The 21,755-nt window shown below is 40.5% G+C and overlaps 1 protein-coding gene across 4 annotated transcripts; it reads right to left on the minus strand.

Moving 5' to 3' along the window:
• Nucleotides 1–966: 966 nt before the first annotated feature.
• LOC143315722 (uncharacterized) lies at nt 967–15,728 on the minus strand. 4 transcript variants are annotated; one of them, XM_076723066.1, is made up of 12 exons: nt 14,922–15,728; nt 13,173–13,409; nt 12,943–13,095; nt 12,761–12,855; nt 6,974–7,049; nt 5,288–5,371; nt 4,469–4,568; nt 3,688–3,779; nt 1,793–1,855; nt 1,515–1,582; nt 1,343–1,432; nt 967–1,242 (listed from the first exon to the last, which is right to left on the minus strand). In XM_076723066.1, the coding sequence occupies exons 3-7, from the start codon at nt 13,093–13,095 to the stop codon at nt 4,545–4,547; spliced, it is 432 nt and encodes a 143-aa protein (XP_076579181.1). In that variant the 5' UTR covers nt 13,173–13,409; nt 14,922–15,728; the 3' UTR covers nt 967–1,242; nt 1,343–1,432; nt 1,515–1,582; nt 1,793–1,855; nt 3,688–3,779; nt 4,469–4,544. The 4 variants fall into 4 exon arrangements, with proteins under 4 accessions (XP_076579181.1, XP_076579182.1, XP_076579180.1 ...); XM_076723067.1 differs by lacking the exon at nt 4,469–4,568; XM_076723065.1 differs by having other exon boundaries at nt 3,688–4,568.
• Between the last annotated feature and the right edge of the window lie 6,027 nt (nt 15,729–21,755).

The following is a 21,755-nucleotide window of genomic DNA, read 5'->3' on the forward strand; positions in this document are numbered from 1 at the left end:
AGTATAAGAGATTGAAATTTTGGAATACCGATCCTCATTTTTAGCATTGATTGCTGTAATTAACAATTAATACTTATTTGCATACTGTATTATTGGGATTATTTGGGATAAGACTTTTTTTTTTAGTGAATATAATATTGTCTAAAAAGTACTAAAAAAAATTCTTGATTATTTTTATTATTAAGTAGAAGAGAATGCAAACTTGGAATACCAAATCTAATTAACATTGCTGGAATCAAAAATTAATACTCACTTTCATACTGTATTCTGGGAACTGGAGATAGTATAAAATGTCACTCATTTGGAATAAGACTTTTTGCAGAAAACATGAACATAAAACAAGTATTCTTAAGCCTGGGACTCACTGCCTGTGTGAGCAGTGCGTGTTCGTGGCGTTACCTCTACTGCTGCGGCTCGCACGCGTGTGGCGTTCACACATGCAGTGCGTCTGCTGCGCTGCTGCTGCGTGGCTCTGCCTGCCAGTCCTGTCTTTGTACATTGAGTTTGCCTTTGATAAGCATCATAAATAATAGAATAAATAAAAGCCTTGTTAACAAATGAAGGGATTCTGTTTAATCTTGATGGTATTATGTCAATATGAATATAAACAGATAATTTTCAGGCTATTTTGCAGATACACACACACGTCTCGCAGAAAAAAATAGGCGAGACTCTCTAAATCTCTAGATGAGATGCAGAACGCACACGCACTGCACACGCAGGCAGTGTGTCCCGGGCATTAAATATAACAACCTTTTTCTTGAAATGAGAGATTCAGTCTTTTGAATCAAGACTATAATTATCACATTCTTGGGATTGGTGAGTCAGGCTTTTGATTTGCTTATTCTTCCCATTTTGTGTCATTTGTTACCTTAATACTTGAAAATATCTATACAGGACTTTACCTAATTAAGCATGACAATTAGTGGGTTTGAACAATAACATTTATTTCACTGCAGCATCAACATGATAAAGAGAAATAATGCGAGAACAAAAGTCAGGATGGCCACTATCGCCAAAGTAGTCATAAGACAGATCTCCATCTTGTCAGGTTTACAGCAGCATGACAAAAAGAAAACATCAATCAGTCATTCAGGCCATCCTTACTAACAATCTAGAGTCATGGACATTGCTAAGTATAACACATATCCCTGCCTTTACAACAACAGCAGTTGCTGCTTGTGTTTGCGCCACCCTGTTGTTTTCACCAGGATAAGGAGGAGGGCCCACGTCATCAAGGGGCTGGAGTAGAATATAGAATTTTTTATTGTCAAATTACATAATGAGTCTAAAATACAGCACACACAACAAGAAAATTAAGAACTTAGGATGATGGTCTTACATGGTAATGAGGAACTTCTGTCAGATGCCAGTCAGCGATCTGGATAAGGACCCTCTCACCTCTAAATGCTGCCATTTTGAATTTTAGTTTCTTTTAAAAAAACACAACATTACATACATTACATTACAGAGCTGTTACATACCGAGCATTTAGACAGGTTACTTGTCCTTACAAGGTTCCTGGTACTTCAACATTCCTTTATTGGTCCCGTGGGGGGAAATTCCAGTACTTAGTAGGCTCCTTAAAATAAAAAAATGCCACACATTTAAACTGGCAATAGATACGTGTCTTCTGTTTAATACTCTTGTTTTACTCACATTTCTTTCAGAATTTTCAGAGTACTTTTAAAAGAAGAGAGATATTTCACATATTGTGAAAGCAGTGTGTGTTTATGTTTGTGTGTGTGTGTGTGTGTGGGGTGGGGGGGGGTACTATAACTTGTGTCCTTACTGGTGAGCCTAGTTCCTCTCGGGTTTCCTCTTTAATTTCCAGACAACTGGAACTCTGTGAAGACTAAACAAGCAAGCAAGCAAAGTTTATTTATATAGCACTTTTCACAGACACCGGTCACAAAGTGCTTTACAGTTACACAACATTAAAATCAAATATGTATGCGTACAACAGTCATATAAACATACAATCATATATAGCACCAGAAAATAAATGAATAGAATAAAATAAAATACATATGTACATAAAAAACACATGAAATATGCAGTCATACAAGCAGCATTGAGAGGGATGTAAAATGTCAGAAGTTATCCAAACGCCTGTCTGAACAAGTGGGATTTAAGTGTTTTTTAAAGCTTTCCACAGAGTCAATACATCTCAACGTAGCTGGAAGGCTGTTCCAGAGTTTTGGAGCTGCACATTCAAAAGTACGATCACCACGAGTTTTGAAATTGGTCCGAGGAACACTTAGCAGACCCGTGTTAGATGATCTTAATGCTTGGCCCGTGGTGTAAGGGTGCAGGAAGTTCCTGATATATTTTGGGGCCTGGCCGTGTCGGGCTCTGTAAGTAAGCACTATGATTTTAAATTGAATTCTAAATTTGACTGGTAGCCAATGCAGTTCAGTTAAAATAGGGGTGATGTGAGGCCATTTACTAGACTGGGTTAAAAGCTTAGCAGCAGCATTTTGAACCAATTGTAGACGCTGAATTGAGGATCTGTTGAGGCAGGTAAAAGGGGACTTACAGTAATCTAAACGTGAGGAAATAAACGCATGAATTAATTTCTCCAAATCTTCTATTGAGACAACAGACCTTAATTTAGCTATGTTTCTTAAATGAAAGAAACTAGATTTAGTCAGTGCCTTAATGTGACTGTCAAAGCTCATTGACTGGTCAAAAATTACACCAAGGTTTCGTATGTTGGAGCAAGTAGAACGGGATAGGGCACCAAGTTTCTCGTTAATAGGGACTTGAAATTTATCAGGGGCAAAGATCATGACCTCAGTCTTATCATCATTCAGCTGAAGCAAGTTATTTGCCATCCATTGCCTAATTTCCCATAAACAGTCATTTAACATAGATAGGTTGTCAATCTCAGCAGGTTTAAATGAGAAGTATAGCTGAATGTCATCAGCATACAGATGGTAGGAGATGTTAGGGAAAGAACTAATAATTAGACTGAGTGGAAGCATATAAATAGAGAATAAAATTGGTCCCAAGACTGAGCCTTGAGGAACACCACATGCCAGCACAGCAGCGTCTCAAGTAAAACCGTTAGCAGAGACAGAGAGTGTTCTATCAGCCAAGTATGATTTAAACCACTCTAATGCAATACCTGAAATGCCCACTAGGTGTTTTAGCCTGTGAATTAAAATGTGGTGGTCCACAGTATCAAATGCTGCGCTAAGATCTAATAAAATCAAAACAGAACAGTGACCAGTATCAGCAGCCATTAAAATGTCATTAGAGACCTTAAGAAGAGCTGTTTCAGTGGAGTGGAGTTTGCGGAATCCTGATTGGAATTTGTCGGCTATATTGTGCAAATCAAGAACACGAAGTAACTGTTCTTGAATAACCTTTTCTAAGACTTTGGAGATGAAAGGAAGTTTTGATATAGGTCTATAGTTCTCTGGCAAGGATGGGTCTAGGTTTGTTTTTTTAAGCAGGGGGTGAACTATAGCCTGTTTAGAATAACTGTCAGCCAGCGTAGATTTCTAGTGCACTAACCACCTTTGTGCTGTGGACAGGAAGCTCTGTTTGTTATAATGGTCTGTATAGCAAGGAATGCCGACAGAGGGAGTTAGTACTGTGTGCAGTCTGGACAGTGACCTGAGGGGGAACCGCTGACGAAGAGAGAGGAGTTACTGATTCAGGTGTGAGAGAGGGGCTTACCTTATACAGTCAATCACGTAAGGTAGCAGATAGAGCGGCGTGTTGTCGCTAACTTAGGGCTACCCAGCCTATTTGGATGGACTCCGTCGGGCCTGAAAAGAGAGAAGCGGTTCCAGAATAGATTAAAGTTGTCAATGAAGTCTATAGATAGATTTCCTGGAAGCATTAGTGATTGATTTTCAAAACTCGAATAAATGGCTGTGGATGCTAAACTTGGAACCATTAGTTATTAATATTCAATACTTGAAGTATGTAGAACTTTAGACTTTATACTTGGAAATAGTAGTGGTTTTTATTCCATATTTGGAAAATATACATGTGTAAGTGACTATAATGCAAAGATTGGAAGGATTACTCATTTTGATGTTATCTTTGTCTATTGTCAACCACAAGTAGTATTTGTAATGATAAAATAACATATTGTATGCTGTGTAATGTTTTCCCACAGTACCTCAATTCCAGCAATCCTTCCTGTAGAAGTCTGAGAGATTCAAACACAGTTTCCTCAGCCTTCCACAAATGTTTTCTGAGGTTAAATACAGCTTCTCATCAGCCTCTGTCAGCTCTGGCGACTCCTTTAACACTTCTCTGATCTAAAGATGGTCAAAAAACTAACCACCTTTGTGCTGAGGACAGGAAGCTCTGTTTGTTATAATGGTCTGTATAGCAAGGGATGCCAACAGAGGGAGTTAGTACTGTGTGCAGTCTGGACAGTGACCTGAGGGGGAACCGGTGACGAAGAGAGAGGAGCTACTGATTCAGGTGTGAGAGAGGGGCTTACCTTATACAGTCAATCACGTAAGGCAGCAGATAGTGGGGCGTGTTGCAAATTAGCCGCTAGCATACAGCTACCCAGGCTATTTAGATGGACTCCGTCGGGCCTGAAAAGAGAGAAGCGGTTCCAGAATAGATTAAAGTTGTCAATGAAGCCTAGCGTGAGAATTCTGCTGAAGCGCTCTGCTCCAGGGGCCACAGTTGGGATCGGACTGGATATAAAAATAGACTTTCCACAGGAGTTTAAAAGGCTAAAAAGATCTTTGAAATCATTCTTGGTCTGCTCAGACTCCCGCCGAGCTGTGTCGTTTGTTCCAACGTGGATTATAACTCGTTTAATGGACAACGGCAATGAGCGCAGCAGACTCGGCAATTTATTCAGGATAACTGGGACTGTGGCTCTTGGGCAACAATGCGTGACTGCGTTAAAAACCCGGAGGTTTCTGGTGATTGAATCACCAATTATAACTGTGGACGGGGTGGGCAGGAGTGAGGTGGCGGTTGGTGTGGGCTATTATTTCTGGATGGAGCAGGAGCGAGTGTGACACTTTATGTGACAAAATAGTGTAATCAATCACAGAATAATTAATCTCCTCCAGGTGATTTTTTTTTTATTTAAACTTCTTTGTCCTTCAAATAGTGCAGGAACAGGTAAATGAGAAAGGAAACTATCACAGTCACAGACACTGTGACAAAAGCAACAGTGAGACAAATCTCCATCTTGCCCATTTTACAGCAGCTCTAAAAACAGAAAACATCAATCGGTCATTATAGCCGTTCTTACTCAATATCTATAGTCATGTACAGTGTTAAGTATAAAACATACCCCCGTCTTTACAACCAAAACAGAAGCTTGTGGTTGCTGCACCAGATTTTCCTCACCAGGGTAGGGAGGAGATGGCACATCGGTCTAGAAAAAAATGTAAAAGTTTCAAATTACTAGGGCTGTGACAATGAATGTATTAATGATTGCAATTAATTTGAAATTTTGAACACAATAAACCAAAAAAAAAAAAGGAGTTGGAAAATATATGAGCCCAAAATAGAAGCTTATTTCAATTTTGACCTTAATTGATACATTTAGTTGTTTTAAAAGCTTTTAATTATGCTTTAATCAATTCCAAACTGTTCAACAATAAAATAGCAAGAAAAACAAAAGAATATTTAAAACAAGGTCAAATTCGATTTTTTCAAATTTAATTTTTTTTTTTGGCTGATCTCTCTATAATTAAAATTGAACACTCACTATTGCCCTCTGCGTAGAAGAACACGCAGCGATGTGCATTGCATCCATGGAGCTCAGCACTGCCACCATTCATAAATAACAGCTACATTATCAAATAAATAAGTTTAAATTTCCATTTAATACATTAAAATGTATTATTAGGGTTATATACTATTTATTTTTATTTAAAAAGCCAAAAACATTGGGTATTTATGGGGTTAAAATAGAGAAAGTAGAAAAAAACAAAAGTGAAACTTAAGGAAGTGGGAGGGGATAAATAGAGGTGCTCCAGCAGAGCCCTCTCATTTCAGCTCTGACTTTGGAAGAGACAACATCTCTCAGTTACGGCCAATCGCCATACATTCATTCACGTGTGCCACCTGAAGAAGCCGGACCACGGCGAAACGTCGCGCGTAGGCACACATTTTGTTTTCAGGGAGTTTTTTGGATTGTTTTTTGTAATTTAAACTTTCTTGATTTTTATTTCATTTTAATTCTACTTTGATCAATAAATACTTTTTAAAAAAAAAAAAGTTTAAATTTTAAAAAATAAAACCATTGTATTTTATTTTCATTCTTTTTCATTTGAATAGTAAATAATTTAAAAATACAGTTGACAATTTAAATTGAGATACAATTCATTTCATTTTGATTCTTTTATATATTAAAAAACACACTTTGAGATGAGCTACGGAGCTCAGAATGAGTGGACGGAGGTCCAGTACAGGAGGCGGCAACGCCTCCCCCCAAACTATGTTTATGAAACACGGTCCTGGGGTCAACGGGGGTTGGGACCCCAGGGGATGGCCCTTGCCTTTCCGGTCCCCCGTGAGGGGGCACCGGTTCGTAACCCCCTTTCCTTACCCTGACCCTACCCTATCCTAACCCCAACCCCCTCCTAGTCCCTAACCTCAACCTTTCCCCCTCCCCATACCTAACCCCCCCCCAGCCCCCTCCCTATTACCCTCTCCCCTTCCTATATTGAGAAAAAAAAAAAAAAAAAAAAAAAAAAAAATCACAAAATATATTGGGAAGAAAAAACATCTTATTACTTCACATACCACATAAATACATAAATAATTCGATTCTTTCATGATTTCATAATGACAATTTCATAATATGCACACATAGTATTAAAAAAACAATTCATTGAAAATTTCACATTTTTCATCTATTACTATACACATAAGGGCTTTAAAAACACATTGGAAAAAGCAAAAATGAAACTTACCTGAACAGCCTATAAATACAGCCAGTCTGCAAGCACTGTAGCTTTCACATGCTCACCTTTTCATTTGTTTTCGTTTGTGCCTTAGCCTGAAGAAGACCCGGTAGGGTCGAAACGTCGCGCGAGGGCACATTTCTATTGATAAATAATAATAATTTAACATTTAAAATTTCATTTTATTTTTCATTCATTTTTTTTCATCTTTTTCTAAAAACAATTGTTTTCATTTCTATAGTTAAAACAGTTAAAAAAAAAAAAACACATTAAAAACATATAGACCCACACAATAAAAAACAGTCATGAGTCACAAACAGGACTCTGATGGATTTTGCCAGACCGCGCACACGTTTTGATGGCCATCAGGGCCATTCTTGGGATCGTGGGGGTGCAGTTTACTGGAGGAAGGACCGTACACCTCCGCTCCCCTGTTACTCTGGGGGTGGGATTCAGTTTCCACACCCTAACCCTTTTTGTTTTCGTTTTGTTTTTTGTGCAGGATTGTGCATTGCACCTGCATTGCATTGCAGAAATAAGGGCTGTACATGAAGGATTGTGCATGCAGGACTGTGCAATGCAATGCAGGACTGTGCATGCAGAATTGTGCATGCAGGATTGTACACATTCCTGCAGAAATAAGGGTTGTGCATTGACATCTGACAGCTGTACCCATGATGCATGATTCATGCACTGAAGATGTAGATCAGATACCGTCGTAGTTCTGATCATAAATGATGCCAACTAGCGATCTGGCGGCGTTATTCCCATGACCCGCCGGGCAACGTCCAGGAAATGCTGCATGATTCAAGATTCAAGATTGCTTTTATTGTCATCGAGCATGGCCATGTCAATGAAATTTTCGTTGCAACCCCCGTGTGAAAAAGAAAAGATAATAAAATAAGATAAAATAAAATAAGATGAAACACATCTAGATAAAATAAACTCACAGATAACATAAATTCACAAATAAGATAAACTCAAAGGACATAAAAAGTCAGCATTTAAAACGTATATACAATATACATAAAATGCAATGGTACTGTGTGTATACTTAAATGTTAAGTACACAGAAGGTGCGAGTGTGCAAAAGAAGTGTTCTCACAGTCTCTCCCTCCAATTGGTGGGAACACTTGTTTTGCACACTCGCACCTTCTGTGTACTTAACATTAACATGATGACGAGGAGTTTGTGAAAGAGAGAAAAAGAAGTAGTGAACCCTTTTTTGGAACAAGCGTTCTGACAGAACCGAGCAATCTATTTGAAGCAGTGAAGCACGCTCGCTCAGCTGTTGCACCGCTGCCGCCATAAATGAACACTTCTGTTTTATGTGCATGCAGATCAGACGAAACGACCCGCTGAATTTAAGCATATTACTAAGTGGGGGAAAAGAAACTAACCAGGATTCCTTCAGTAGCGGCGAGCAAACAGAGAAGAGCCCAGCGCCGCTTCTCCTTAATTTTAGGAGGAGAGAGGAGTGATAGCAAATAAGTTATTTGCAGGCTAAACGTGAAGCCTAAAACATCATCTTTAATTCTGTATTCAATTTTGCATGCACTTATATTTTGCATGCCCGGGCCCGGACACGGTTTTGGGTTAGCCCTGCATTGCATTGCAGAAATAACGATTCCCCGGAACAGAACTGACAAACCAATCTGTGCAGATTTCTGATCTTTGTGTAGTCTATATACTGAGGTCCTCTGATCGGCCCGGCCGGGGTCGGTCACAGCCCTGGCGGAGCGCAGAGAAGGCGGTCAAACTTGACTGTCTAGAGGAAGTAAGGTCAGCGTGTATCTACCCTTCACCGAGAGTTAACTGAATTAGCCGCCTTGCTTCTTCAGAGTATGTAGTTACAGGTTGTATAGTGGTTGTATAGCCCTAACCCTAGTAAGTGACCCCTTGAACCCCACTCGTGATAGGGATTGGGGAGCACAAAGGCAGTGAGATGCCTGTGATGTTGAAGCCTTTACAAAAGTAACATTTTATCCTAAAATCAGTGAACTGACCCTTTAATTCTCACTCAAAGGTACATACACAAACACACAAAGACACACATACTGTATGTACTCCACTAGCATGCCTCCTGCAGTGAGCTGAAACCACAGAAAAAACAAAGTAGCTGTCTTTTACCTGGTGGGCAGTGTTCACAGTTTGCTTTGGAAACACTCTTATCTGACACGTGAAACGTGTGAAAGCAAGAGGGAAGCAGCCCTATGCCCACTACAGCCTGTGCAGGAGAGATAGAGCTTGTTTATTTTTCCACACAAGAGGCTCTAAATGAAAATTTCAATGTTTCTTTCTTTGAAATGGAATCAGAAGAAACGTCGCCATCCTCATGTTTTAACACTGATAAACACAGTTTCTACTCATCACGTCTGATCAGAAGAAAGGTCGCCGTTAGGTGCAAGGATGAATTTCACCATAAAACCATCTGTTTTCTGAACCAATAGTGGTTGACAAACATAAAGTTCGCTACTCTCTCCTCTGCATGAGTCTCTTCCCGCTGGCTTCGCCCTGCCCAGGCATAGTTTAGACGTCATCTTTTGGGTACAGTACTTATAGGGTGTCCTGTCTCCTGTGAAAGGACTCAGGCCCCCGAGCAACACCGGGCAAAGGCAGTCTTCCGTACGCCACATTTCCCACGTCCGCCGGTCGGACGGGGATTCGGCGCTGGGCTCCTCCCTCTTTGCTCACTGCTTCTAAAACACCCTGATCTACCAATGCGATGCAGGTCTGTGCAGACCAGGTTCCTGCACAATCCATTCCTGAAGTCGTGGAACACGCGGTTCCTGTGCTCCTGCATCATTTTGCATGAATGTAGAAGCATTCCCAGTTACAGATCTGATTTGCTGACCTCCCTTACGCCACCTTGATCTAAGATGCCAGAGGCTGTTGAGTAGCCCAGTTGGGTGATTTTGTTGGCCAAAAGCTCAACCCTCTGGGTGGAGTTACGGAAGATGCTGGACTGATTGATGATGGATGGTCGTCCGCCAGGGGGACCTTGTCCTCTTCCACCGAGCGCGGGGCTTCGGGAGGGACACACATGGAGCGGTTGGGTGGAACATGCCAAACTGCCGACGCGGTCAGCCCGGAGACTTTGACGTCCACCGGCAAAAACAAAAAGCAATGAGCTTCTTATTCGCTGTCACTTCTCTCTCCTCTTTTTGGGAGTCTCTTCCCGCTGGCCCTCCTAGTCAGCCAGATCAGCTGAATCAACCCTAACGATCAATGAGTAAAAAGCAATGAGCTTCTTATTCGCTGTCACTTCTCTCTCCTCTTTTTGGGAGTCTCTTCCCGCTGGCCCTCCTAGTCAGCCAGATCAGCTGAATCAACCCTAGTGATCAATGAGTAAAAAGCAATGAGCTTCTTATTCGCTGTCACTCCTCTCTCCTCTTTGCAGGAGTCTCTTCCCGCTGGCCCTCCTAGTCAGCCAGATCAGCTGAATCAACCCTAGTGATCAATGAGTAAAAAGCAATGAGCTTCTTATTCGCTGTCACTCCTCTCTCCTCTTTGCAGGAGTCTCTTCCCGCTGGCCCGCCTAGTCAGCCAGATCAGCTGAATCAACCCTAGCGATCAATGAGTGAAAAGCAATGAGCTTCTTATTCGCTGTCACTCCTCTCTCCTCTTTGCAGGAGTCTCTTCCCGCTGGCCCGCCTAGTCAGCCAGATCAGCTGAATCAACCCTAGCGATCAATGAGTGAAAAGCAATGAGCTTCTTACTCGCTGTCACTCCTCTCTCCTCTTTGCAGGAGTCTCTTCCCGCTGGCCCGCCTAGCCAGCCAGATCAGCCTGAAACAATGAAGGCTACAAGGCTGAGAGCCCTGCCTGAGATTAAAATCTGAGCACTGTATTTAATACAGTAGATCACACTATTCTTTTAAGTCGACTCAGATGCCTGGTTGGCCTCTCTGGCACTGTTCTTAAGTGGTTCACTTCCTATCTCACAGAGAGAAAATTCCTGGTAAATTTGGATACATGCTCCTCGAGAATACATGAAATAAAATGTGGTGTGCCCCAAGGATCAGTTTTAGGCCCAATTCTTTTTAATTTATATATGTTCCCACTTGGCAGTGTCATCAGGAGACATGGTTTTAATTGTTACAGCTGTGCTGATGATACACAGCTGTATATTTCCATATCTCTTGATGACACAGGGCCACTTGATGCCCCTTTTAACTGTATTTTAGACATCAAATCCTGGATGGCAGAAAACTTCCTACAGCTCAACCAGAACAGAACTGAAGTTTTAATCATCGGTCCTGAGGCCCAGAGAGTGAAACTTTTACCAAAACTGCAAACATTGTCTTAAAATCCATCCAATCATGTAAAAAATCTGGGAGTAATTTTTAACTCTGAGCTCAATTTTATTCCGCACATTAAATATGTTACAAAAACAGGATTTTATCATTTAAAGAATAGAGTCTGCCCGTTTCTCTCTCAGGCAAACACAGAGATGCTGATGCATGCTTATTGCAATGCCCTGCCTTCTGGTCTTCCTAAAAGAAACATCACAAGTTTACAACTTCTACAGAACTCAGCTGCACGTGTGCTTACGAGGACCAGAAGGCAGGCGCATATTACACCGGTTTTAGAATCACTGCATTGGCTGTATATATACAGTATGTATATATATATATATATATAGTGTGTGTGTGTGTGTGTGTGCGCGCGTACAATTTTGTGTGTGTGTGTGTGTGTGTGTGTGTGTCTTATTGCTGCACCTATTCCTTTAACCAATCCAGTATTTTATGATTCCATTTACAATTTATTAAATTATTTAGAATTATATTTTTTCAACAACAAACAGTAATTTTAATGTTCTCTCTCTAAAAACTTCTGGGGATAAAATAATTTAACAAAACTAAAGCCGAGGAAAATGGTTTTAATTCAGTTATATTACATCCTTACTGCCCCACCTGCGCCATGGACCACTCTTAAAACTAAGATAACGGTCCCACCCTGTGTCTTATCGGCCATTTTATTCTACTTATCTAATTTCTATTATTCTTTTAGAAACACCCTTTAAGGTTTTCTCTGGGAGGACCCCTTCTTAACCATCTTGGGATTTTAAACGGCTCTTTCAATGAAACTGTTCTCCTTCTCCCCTGTGCCAGCACCCACCATAACATCCAATAGGATGTTACGTTTTTATCTTCACCTGACCCTAACCCAAAAATGTTTTGTCCTAACCCTTAATACTAATTTATATGGTTATGATTTATAATTTTTTATGGAAATGATTTCTAACCCTAATATAAATATGAGTGGATTTGAATTATATTTCTTCTAGATTTTACATTTCTACATCTATCTATTTAGAATTATTATTATCTATATGGACATATCTATATACAAGGGCTCCCCCTTCCCCCATACAGGTGCTCTCATATAGATATATATATATACACATCTCTCTCTCTCCCTCTGGCTCTCCCTTCAGGCGGGCATCCCACCTGTTACATACTGCTCAAAGTATATATGGATGTCTGTGCAGTATTGGTTCACATATGCATATATCTGTGGAACTTCCCCCTAAATATTTAACATATGTATGTGTGGGTATATATATATGTGTGTGTGTGTGTATGGTTTTATATCCAGATACATTTATACATGGGTAGGACAAAAATGTTTTGTCCTACCCACATATGTGTACGTATGTATGGATATGTATATGAATATGAATATGTATATATGTGTGGATATGTGGATTGTATATGTATATGTGTATAGATTAATATTTGTATATGGATAGAAATTCAATATAATGTAATATATAATGCATGTCGCATGTATATGTTTGTATATGTATATATATGCATAAGAAAAAAAATCATTTATAACATGCCCTACCGGGATGGATGGATGGAGTGTGCACTGAGTGTGACTGTTCCGTTCTTTGGGGACTGCCAATCACCTGACCCCTCACCTTCAGAGGAGCTCGCCATCTGTTTTCGATAAGACGAAAAGTAAATTTACTTTCTCAGGACTCAAATATCATTGAATGGATTGAAACTGCTGAAGAAAATTCTCACCAATCTTGGGCTGGCTGAGGGCAAAAAGTCTTTCTTGTGCAGCTGTGGAACCCTTTGCTTCAAACTGGCCTCCTCTTCCTCCTCCTCTTCTTCTGTTCCATTCTTTGGGGGCTGCCAATCACCTGACCCCTCACCTTCAGAGGAGCTCACCATCTGTTTTAGATAAGATAAAATGATCTTTTTCTCACTCACTTAGCCTATTCACTGAAACTGATGAAGACTACTCTTACCGATCTTTGACTGGCTGAGGATAGCTCTTAGATTAGAACCCAGTCACCCGCTGCTTGTTTCCATGGTTCTTCTTTTCAGATTCTTGCATGCCCTCCTTTATGCCCCCCTGAGGTGATTCTGTCACCACCTCATCACAGTCCGCACCTGCTCTTTCTTCTTTTTTTTGACTGCATAGCTTGATACTGCCATCATCGTCAATGCTCTGCTCTGGACTGTGTCCTCTGTCGGGTCATCCCCTGTAAAATGAAAGGTTAAAATCATGAACTGATACTACTCAACCCAAAAGAACTGTTTGTCAATTTTTCATGCTGAAGTAACCTTGGTAAAATCTTTTGGCCGTTTGGGGATCATGGTACATAAATGTTGCTACCCTTGCTGGAAGAATATCATTAGGTTTTTCAGGACACCACATCAGGACAGGTATAAAGGGGCAGCTATGCAATGTTGGAGGCAGTGCGGATCGACTGCAGCTAACCACTACCATATTTTCTGGGATTGCCCCAAGTTAAAAGCCTTCTGGAGGGATATCCAGGTTTCTTTAAGCACAGTCTTTAACACTCAAATACCCTTGAGTTTTGATGTACCTGGGTTATGTTCCTTTTTTCAAATGTAGGAGAGAGATAAAGCTGCTGCAAATTCTCTTGGTGGCAAGTAAGAAAACTGTCACAAGAAGATGGTTGAGCCCGATTCAACCTACTCTAGATGACTGGATTGGAATTATTCTGGAGATATTTAGGATGGAAAAATTAACCTACCAAATAAGACTTCAAAAGGACAAATTTTACCAGATCTGGAATAAATGGATTTCATTCATTGCCCCCACGAGAGCAGACTTTATTTGATCTCACTGGTAACGTTTCTTTGTAATTTACCCATTTAATTTATGATTGGTGTTTTATTATTATTATTATTTTTATTATGGCGGCGGCGGGGGCACCCTCCCCCCATGGATTTTGTAAATAGTTGACTGGCCTATCTTACACTAAGCTGTATTGGAAGTTTTTAGGCGATCTAGTCTGGGCAAATTACCAATATGGCCCTTAAGAAGACAACTGGACTCCCACTGATGCAATCTAAACACAAGTCTCAAGTAGTTTCTGTTGTTATAAGAGAGTGGGACTTGCAAAGATCATACAATGTCTGTCCTTCAATTTTTGAATGCACATTTTTGTGATATGTAAACCCTGACGACTGATGTCGCACACTTTCTGTATGTAAAACAAAAACTGGAATGGCATTTATTTTTGTTTTTACTGTTGAGACCATGTGTTTATACCATTTTGTCTATTCCAAAGAGATACAATTTAAAAAAAAAAATGTTGCTACCCTCTCATATGTTTTATGTCCCAGCTGCCACTTGGCCTGATGGGAGAAATCATGCACAAAGTACATAAGATAAAAATGTTGTATCTTGTAATAATAATAAAGACTTTAAAAGAACAAAACGTGTCTTACGTAAGTGGCAAACAGAAGAACGTAACATATTGAATGTGGGGCCAGGACCAACAGTGGTATGAAAAAACATGGATGCCTCCGAGCCTCCCTCAATTTGACCACAAAGTCTGTTGTAACACCTGAACCAGGCACACTCCTCTAGTTTCAGTGGTATGGCTGCCTGCCCAAAGTATCTCTGGGTTTTGTGCTCCTGAATCTATTTTAAAAAGACATTTGATTAGTGTTTCTAGCTAAGTTGTTAAACAATAGATGCATGTTGTGTTCACTTGTTTCATTTGAACATTTGTACTTACACGAATGACACGATGACCTCTTGTAGTCTTTTCAGCAGTCTTGACCTCTTTCACGGACATGTTGATAATTACACTCTTCCGATGTCCAGTCGTTGCAATGAGAAACCCACCAAGTAGTCCAGAAAACAGTCTGAGATTCCTTTTGTTATGTGAAGAAGAGAAACAACATTTTATGCATGAGCGTTCAAAGACAGTTGCCTTTAGGTCTGGAGCTGATTTAGCAACTCTATTTTCCACTACCATAATCCACCAAACGATAATTCTGTAAAAATTGGAAGACATCCAAGTTAGCAGACAGCACATTGGCATGAACCCAGTTTGTAAATATAAATCAATTTAAAATCTTCAAAGGCTCCTCAACACAATGTAATATATATAGTACCAATTTACAACAAAAAGCCGCCTCCACGCATTTTGAACAGAAAAACCAAATAAATCCCCTTTGAGCAATCTTTTAGAGATGTTTGATCAACTGCTGTGACTATTGATCCTTACCAAGTGCAGCATCAACATACTTTGGTGCCTCCTCTACGAACCAAGCATGTTTTATGGCCTTGACAAGATTGTCTGAAGAACAAACAAACAAAAAACAACTACTGTTCAGCATACATGTGTCTAAACTTAAATTATGAGATTTACATCTGTAGCACCCCACCACTGTCACTCTCTAAAATGGAGGAGATCACTATGAACAAACTGACGGGGCGCTTGGGTTCGTTTAAGCTACCCGAAGGTTTACCTGATAGGGATGAACTTAGTTACACCTCTCCTCTGACTGGTTCAAACAAATTTCACATACTGATAACATTAAAAAGCTCTGGACACACAAAAACAAAAACAAAAACGCAAAGGGTTCAAGTAATTCATGCCACTCGCACCTGCAAGCTAAAAGGTCTCTGTTTCAAAGTCCAGAGCTCTAACCACTGTACCACTTCTTCACTTCATTGGCCAGGGAGCAAACCAGTGAAAATCAACAATGACATAGAAGCATTGACCAAAAAAAAAAACAACAAATAAACGATGCATGGAAAAGGAATTTAAAATAACGACCAAGTTAATTTCTGAGATATTTGCCTATCACCCAAAATATTAACCTACGAGAAACAACAAGGTAAGTTAGGACAAACTAACTAACTACTAGAAAAACGCTGTTTTCCTAGTATGATAATAATCTCCACCCTTCTTTTCTCTCAGCCACTGAACTTGAAGTGTCTGCGCCCAATCGCTGATCAAGACAAGCAGACCAAACCAGTTAAGCACAGATCTCCTTTGTGGCAAAGTTTGTCTTGACTTACCTTGTAGTTTCTCATAGGTTAATATTTTGGGTGATAGGCAGGAAAACATCCCATAAATTAACTTTGTCGTTATTTTAAATTCATCTTCCATGCATCGTTTATTTATTTTTCTTGGTCAATGCTTCTATGTTGTTGATTTTCACTGGTTTACTCCCTGGCCAATGAAGTGAATAGGTGGTACAGCGGTTAGAGCTCTGGACACACACACACACACACACACATATGTATGTATATGTATATGTAGCCAAAATATAGGTCTATATATCCTAACAATGCATGGAAGGGGAGTTTAAACAACGACAGAAATGAGAGGAAGTACACAGAGGTTTCTGCCACCATGTTTACTAACACAGGGCTGCAAAGTCAGTGGGTTTACATCCAAACAAATACATACAATACAAAGGGTTCGAGTAATTAATGCCACTCGCACCTGAAGGCTAAAAGGTCTCTGTTTCAAAGTCCAGAGCTCTAACCATAAATAAATAAATAAATGAATGAATGAATGAATGATGCATGGAAGAGGACGACGAAGTTAATTTATGGAATGTGTTCCTGCCTATCACCCAAAATATTAACCTACGAGAAACTACAAGGTAAGTCAGGACAAACTTTGCCGCAAAGGAGATCTGTGCTGAGCTGATTTGGTCTGCTTGTCTTGATCAGCGATTGGGCGCAGACGCTTCAAGTTCAGTGGCTGAGAGAAAAGAAGGGTGGAGATTATTATCATACTAGGAAAACGGCGTTTTCTACGCGCGTTGCGGTGCGCACAAACGCGCGTATTTTACGCGCGTTTTGATGCGCAAAACGGCGTTTTTTTACGGGCGTTCTTGGGGGACTTCATTACGGCGCAAAAAGCGGCGTTCTTTTTGCGCATTATGGCGTAAAAACGCCGTAAAATCTGAAAAAACGCCGTAATTAAGTTGAAACGTGACTGAATGTAGAGTATTTCTGGCAGGAACGGCTTGCCATACTCAACAGCGCAGGAACCGCCGACACACCAAGCACGCCGTTCGTGCGGGACGACCCTTGTTGGCCGTCTCCGAAGAAACTCACACAGCAGCAGCAGCAGTCAAACTCCACCCGCGAGCTGAGTCCGTGCCCGTCAGCGCCTCCGTCGTCGGACCTTCCGAATAAAACTCTGCCCTGACGTCACCAAAGCACTCCACCAACACTTGCCTCAACCAACAGACAGTTGGCGAGTAAACATGCGATGGTCAATTTTCCAAAAGTCTTTCCGTTACACAATTAAAACACACAAAACGCAAGCCAGCTAACGACGAGCGAATGACACGTGCGCCGCGCTCTGCCCTCTCCTTCCCTCGTCTCTCTCCTTCTCGCCCACCCACCGTCCAATCATCTCACAGAATGATCTGATGATCTATGCTGACCAATGACACAATTTCACAATTTCTGGACCTGACACGTCTGCGCATTTATAATCATAGTCCTATATTTTATGTACACAGATATTTTAAGTGTTCCCAAATTATTACTGTTGTCTCTTATGAAATGTCATTTTATCCTCTTAGTTTTCATTTTATGTCTCATGTTTTTATTTTAACTCAATATCAAGATATGCTTTGTTTCAGCTCGCAAAGTTAAGTTACACAAGTTGTTTAAGTTAAGATAATTTTGATCATATTAATACCAATTGACATTTCAAGTTATGTTCACTTGTGGTTTTTAAGGCAGCAACTGAACTTAAGTTTTCAAATTAAAACGACTTGTGTTTTTAAATGGTATCCCTTATCTAAACTAATAACAGCAAGTTTACCAGTTTCCTTCGACTTCACATAATCAACTTGCAACTCATCTGTTCAAATGTAAAACATTTATTTGAAAAACTGCCTCAACTTACAGCCTTCATTCCTATGAATACATCTTTGGCTGTTGATTGAATGGATTCAACTCCAAAAACCACCACACACTGAAACATTTTCAAAACTTTCAGAAGTAAACAGATGTGTCAAAGTCAGACACATAAACATCCAACAAGAAATTTTACACGGCATGTTCAGCAACATATACCCTGAGCATAGAAAAGTCTGCTTCATCAGCTCTTATTATAATCTTTAAATCAAAAGTTGTTGCTTTAAATCCTGAGACAGTGCTAAAGATATGTATGCATATGAGCATTTAACTTCATAAAACGTGACAGAAAATCATCTGCCTAAGCAGACAACAGCCAACACCATCAGCTCTCATAATCAGTCCAACAGAATAAAGTGGGAGAACATCAGTGCCTTAAATCCTGAGACTGTCTGTGGTAAGAACATTAAAACTGTCAAGTGTTTTGCTCGCTTGCTGTATTAACCCCACACTTGAAGGGGTGTACCAACGCTGAACATTAAAAGCTGGAATCCACTCAAAGACCAGGCCGTTGATCCTTTTTTTTTTTTTTTTTTTTCGGTTTTTGCCCAGAATAGTGCAGAAGAAGGAAAACAGTTTCCTTTTTTTTTTTTCTTTACAGCCTTTTTCCCTCAGCAGGTGAAAAACCTTAAAAGACAAAACACCACATGATTACCATTTTGTAAAACCAGGTTCTACCAAATCAAATAATTATCAAACCCATAATTATAATTAATATACCAATTAATAATTATCAATTATCAAAACCCTTTCACATTAACCATTAACCAAGTGCATGAAAATAGATTAACCTTTTCCCTTTAAGTTAAAACAGACTTAAGTGAATTATTTCGATGTAAATGCGTCAAAATATATAAAATACATTTTTTTTTAACCATGGAAACAATGAATTAAGCACTTTACTAGACCCAACATACAAATTAATAAATAACTAATCAACCAACAATGTCCCCGTTTATCCTATGCTCACACTAGCAGCCAATGATCCAGCACAGTTATGTCTGCACATCAAACATTTTAAATTGGGATAAAACAGACCGCTGCAATATTTATCCGACCAAACAAGTTACAACAACTCTTCCTCACCAGCCAACATTTACACAAAGCACCGGGCGCTACAATCAACTTCACCCACATCTCAGGTACCTCGCATCCACAAATAAAAATAAAAAGCGTTCTTACCGGCGGTCCGTTCAGCTCTTTGTTGGTACTTTTTACACGCTCTGTGGGGAAACCAAACTCCTCTGCTCTGCAGTGGCGTCTCTTTATTCTGCTTGATTTAACACAGCTGAGTAATTAACGTGCTCGCACCCCAGCTGATGAGCCGGGAGCACTCACCGCTGTAATTATGCGTAAACATAAATAAAGTTTTGATTGTGCAAACTGGCTGGCCGAACTATACCGAACTATACATAACACTCATCTGGGGCTACCCAGGTGAACACAGGTGCAGACGTGCTCCACCAAGTACTCTACAATAAAAATACAATACTCACAAATGGGGTTGTGACGCAAAGCTGCCACGGTTGCAGGCTCGCGCATCAGCTGACGAAACAGCTGTTCGCCACTACACTCTCGCTCCCTGTCGTTGTCTCTCTCTCTCTCTCCCTCTCAGTCTCTCTCTGTCTGTCTCTCTGTCTCTGTGTGTCTCTCTCTCTCTCTCTCTCTCTGTCATCAAGCTTGATGACGAGGCGATCATTTGAATCATGTGTGTTGGAGCAGTAAACATCTAAAACATGCAGTTCAGGAGTCCCAGAGGACTTAAGAAACACTGCTCATGCACCTTCCTATCAAAAGTTATTCGCAAATGAAATCTTGATCCAGGGGGTCATTGGTGTGCAAAGTGCTATCACTGTGATACATGGGCTGGCCCGTGCCTGCCCTCCTGTGGCCACTGAGGGGATCTGTCGCTTCGTGCTGCAGCATATGTGATGAGATGGCGACGTGATGCACCGAAGGCCCACCGAAGATCTCAAAACGTGTGAGTCAGTGTATGTCCAATTAAGAAGAGAGATTAAATCTGCAGACCCAATTTACTGTATATAAAGAGAAATTCAACCTCACTTGCGCTGCATTGCAACCTGAACCCTGTCTCCTGTGAAACAGAACAACATCTTCAACAGATATTGAGGTGGCGCTACAAGTACTGGATGCGGTGGTGTGTTCCAACTGCCTGCCCTCAGACTCTCTCACTGTCTTCATCATCACACTCTGTCGAACCGTCAACGTCATGGAGTTTTGTGAATCCTGCTGGAAGTTGATGAGGAAGGTGTTGGGGACTCACCTTGGCCACAGTGCCGTTTACACTATGTGCCTCTATGTGTCTCTCTCTCTCTCTCTCTGTCTCTCTGTCTCTCTCTCTCTGTCTGTCTGTCTGTCTGTCTGTCTGTGTGTCTCTCTCTTTTTTTTTGGTTGTTGGTCTGTTTTTGAGCACTTGACTGTTAATACTACTGTTGTTTTTCTGGACCGGTGAGCAAATCAAAGTGGTTTGAAAAATCAAAAATCTCTCTCTCCCTCTCTGTCTGTCTGTCTCAGATTGTCTGTCTCACAATTGTTTTTTTTTGTTTTTTTTTTTGCTAGTGTTATTTTGTGTGAAATTTGTGAGCTAAAGTCCTCTTTCAGTGCAGGGTTGTAGCCCTCTTTTTTGTTTCTCTTTTGCTAAAGTGTTATTAGTGATTTTCGAATACTTAATTTAAAACAGAGTTCAATAAAAGTGGATTTGGGTAGAGAGCTGGGAGGCCCAGTCTCTACGAAGGAGGTACAGGAGGCAATTATGTCACTTCAGAATGGTAAAACCCCAGGCCCTGATGGGTTCACTGTTGAGTTTTTTTTAACTATTTTCTGATACCGTTGCACCAGCCCTCCAGAGAATGTATAATGAAGCCTTTTCTGAGGGCCGCCTACCTCCCTAAAGACCCTCTTTTGTGTGGTAGCTACAGGCCCATTTCTCTCTTAAATGTCGACCTAAAGATCCTGTCAAAGATCCTGGCCCAACGATTACAACGAGTCCTACCAAGTATAATACCGACTGATCAAACAGGTTTCATGCTTGGAAGGCACTCATTTCATAACACGAGGAGACTCTTAAATATCATTAGCTCTCCTAGTTCGAACACTCCAGAGGTGATTATCTCACTAGACGCGGAGAAGGCCTTCGACAGGGTGGAGTGGGACTTCCTTTTTTTTGTTCTGCAGAAATTTGGTTTTGATCTAGAATTTCTCTCCTGGATAAAATTGCTTTATACTAGTCCAGTTGCCTCAGTCCACACAAATGGACTCCAGTCCACCTCATTTACCCTTTATCGTGGCACTAGACAGGGCTGCCCTCTCTCCCCCCTCCTATTTGCCATAGCTATTGAGCCTTTAGCCATCTGGCTACGCCAGGAGGGTGGGTTTGAGGGCATCACCAGAGCTGGGAAAGTTCATAAATTATCGTTGTATGCCGACGATCTCCTTTTATATATGTCCAATCCAGCTGCCTCCCTCCCTGTAGTTTTAAGTATTTTTGACAAATTTGGGTCCTATTCAGGCTATAAACTTAACCTTCATAAGAGCGAACTTCTTCCCATCAATTATCTGGCCAAAAATATACCCTCATCCTTTTTCCCTTTGAAATATGCTACAGACGGATTTAAATATCTTGGGGTGTATACTACAACTTCACTCAATC

The sequence above is a fragment of the Chaetodon auriga genome, chromosome 23 (assembly GCF_051107435.1).
Source record: "Chaetodon auriga isolate fChaAug3 chromosome 23, fChaAug3.hap1, whole genome shotgun sequence".
NCBI classification, from domain to species: domain Eukaryota; kingdom Metazoa; phylum Chordata; class Actinopteri; order Chaetodontiformes; family Chaetodontidae; genus Chaetodon; species Chaetodon auriga.

Coding starts and splice junctions, on each gene's coding strand:
- LOC143315722 (XM_076723067.1), bottom strand. CDS start 13,095: ATGGTGAGCTCCTCTGAAGGTGAGGGGTCAGGTGATTGGCAGCCCCCA. Junction 7,050..12,760: donor CACTCCATCCATCCATCCCG/GTAGGGCATGTT, acceptor ATTTATCAATAG/AAATGTGCCCTCGCGCGACG. Junction 5,372..6,973: donor AAACGAAAACAAATGAAAAG/GTGAGCATGTGA, acceptor ATTTTTTTCTAG/ACCGATGTGCCATCTCCTCC.